This window comes from Crocodylus porosus, unplaced genomic scaffold (assembly GCF_001723895.1).
Source record: "Crocodylus porosus isolate Cpor-Errol unplaced genomic scaffold, CroPor_comp1, whole genome shotgun sequence".
Classification (NCBI taxonomy): domain Eukaryota; kingdom Metazoa; phylum Chordata; order Crocodylia; family Crocodylidae; genus Crocodylus; species Crocodylus porosus.
Window position 1 is genome coordinate 83,890,685 of NW_017728886.1, and position 1,245 is coordinate 83,891,929.

Consider the following 1,245-nt stretch of genomic DNA (forward strand, 5'->3'; position numbering starts at 1 on the left):
CCATCAACATTTTTGGCACCAGGAGAGGGTGTCAGAACTTGCTCTGGCCTTTCCACATCCTGGCCTGGTATTACAGTAACATTTCTTGTCTTATATTAGAGTAAATACAATATTGTTTAACAGCTAATCTAAAAAGTGCATGTTTTACACACTTTACTTGCCTTAAGAGCTTAGTACCAGACACAATGGTTAGCATTTCTTTACAGACAGTAAGTGTATCCTGCTTACATATAAGGAAGGAATATTTTCCATAGGTCAAGTTGGCAAGGACTGTGGGAGTTTTGGCCTTTGTCCACAGTGTGTAGCACAGTCCACTGCGTTAGCAGTGCCCTTGCCTCCCTTGGTCTTCTCTGTGACATGTTGTAGGGTTTTCCTGGCACTTGTAGTTTTGTGCCTTGTAGTTATACAAGAGGGATGAAGTGGCAGTTTCAGAGAATCCTTCAGTAAATGACTGCCTGTGAATGCAGGTGATGGAACTCCATGATTCAGGATCCCCATTCCAGTCCTTTGTTCTTATGCAAAGTTAAAATGTGTTTGTGTTAGTAATAAAACCCATTCTGTTAAACTTTTAAGCTTAAATTTGTTGTTTATAAGCGCTGCTTATTTTTTGACTGTTGACTGTTTAGATTCATATACTGGAAGATCGATTGAAAAACTATGAGAAGAATGTGTATGTCACAACAGTTGGAACACCTTACAGAGGTAAAGAGAAGTTGTTTCAGATTTAAGAAAGGAAAATAGTTCTCTTAAAAAAAAAAAATCAGATTAGATTGCTTGAAAGTTTTTAGGCCTGTTATCCAATAGAACATGTAGGATTGTGCGAGTTTTACCATTGAATGTTGTCCATATTTTGTCACATTTAGTACAACAGAGCTGTCAAGTAGGGCTGTGCGAAGCTTTGGTCATTGATTCGATTCAGAGGAGATTCAGCCTGATTCGGCAGCTAATTCTCCGAATCCAGATTGAATCAGCAAACCCATTAATCTCTCTGAACTGAATCGGAACCTTCTGATGAGATTCAGAGAGATTTGATGATTCAGCCATAGACACAGCTGTATATGTTTTTTGTTTTGTTTTGTTTTTTCACATATCTTAAGGGACCAGGCATGGCTCGCGAGTGCTCAAATGGAGGTGTGGATGGAGCATCCCATGGGAACACAGAGGGGAGGTCCCCCGCACCTTCGGTGGCAGACCCGGAAATGGACCAGAAGTATTTCTGGTTCACTTCTGGGCCCAACGCCAAGC

The 1,245-nt window shown here is 40.7% G+C and overlaps 1 protein-coding gene across 5 annotated transcripts in view; it reads left to right on the forward strand.

Moving 5' to 3' along the window:
• GOLGA4 (golgin A4) overlaps positions 1–1,245 on the forward strand; it is a 99,057-nt gene that overhangs the window by 81,610 nt on the left and 16,202 nt on the right. For all 5 annotated transcript variants that reach the window (XM_019538198.1, XM_019538210.1, XM_019538205.1 and 2 more), the window contains one exon: positions 627–702. In XM_019538198.1, the coding sequence (XP_019393743.1) occupies positions 627–702 (76 nt within the window). The remainder of the gene's footprint in view (positions 1–626; positions 703–1,245) is intronic.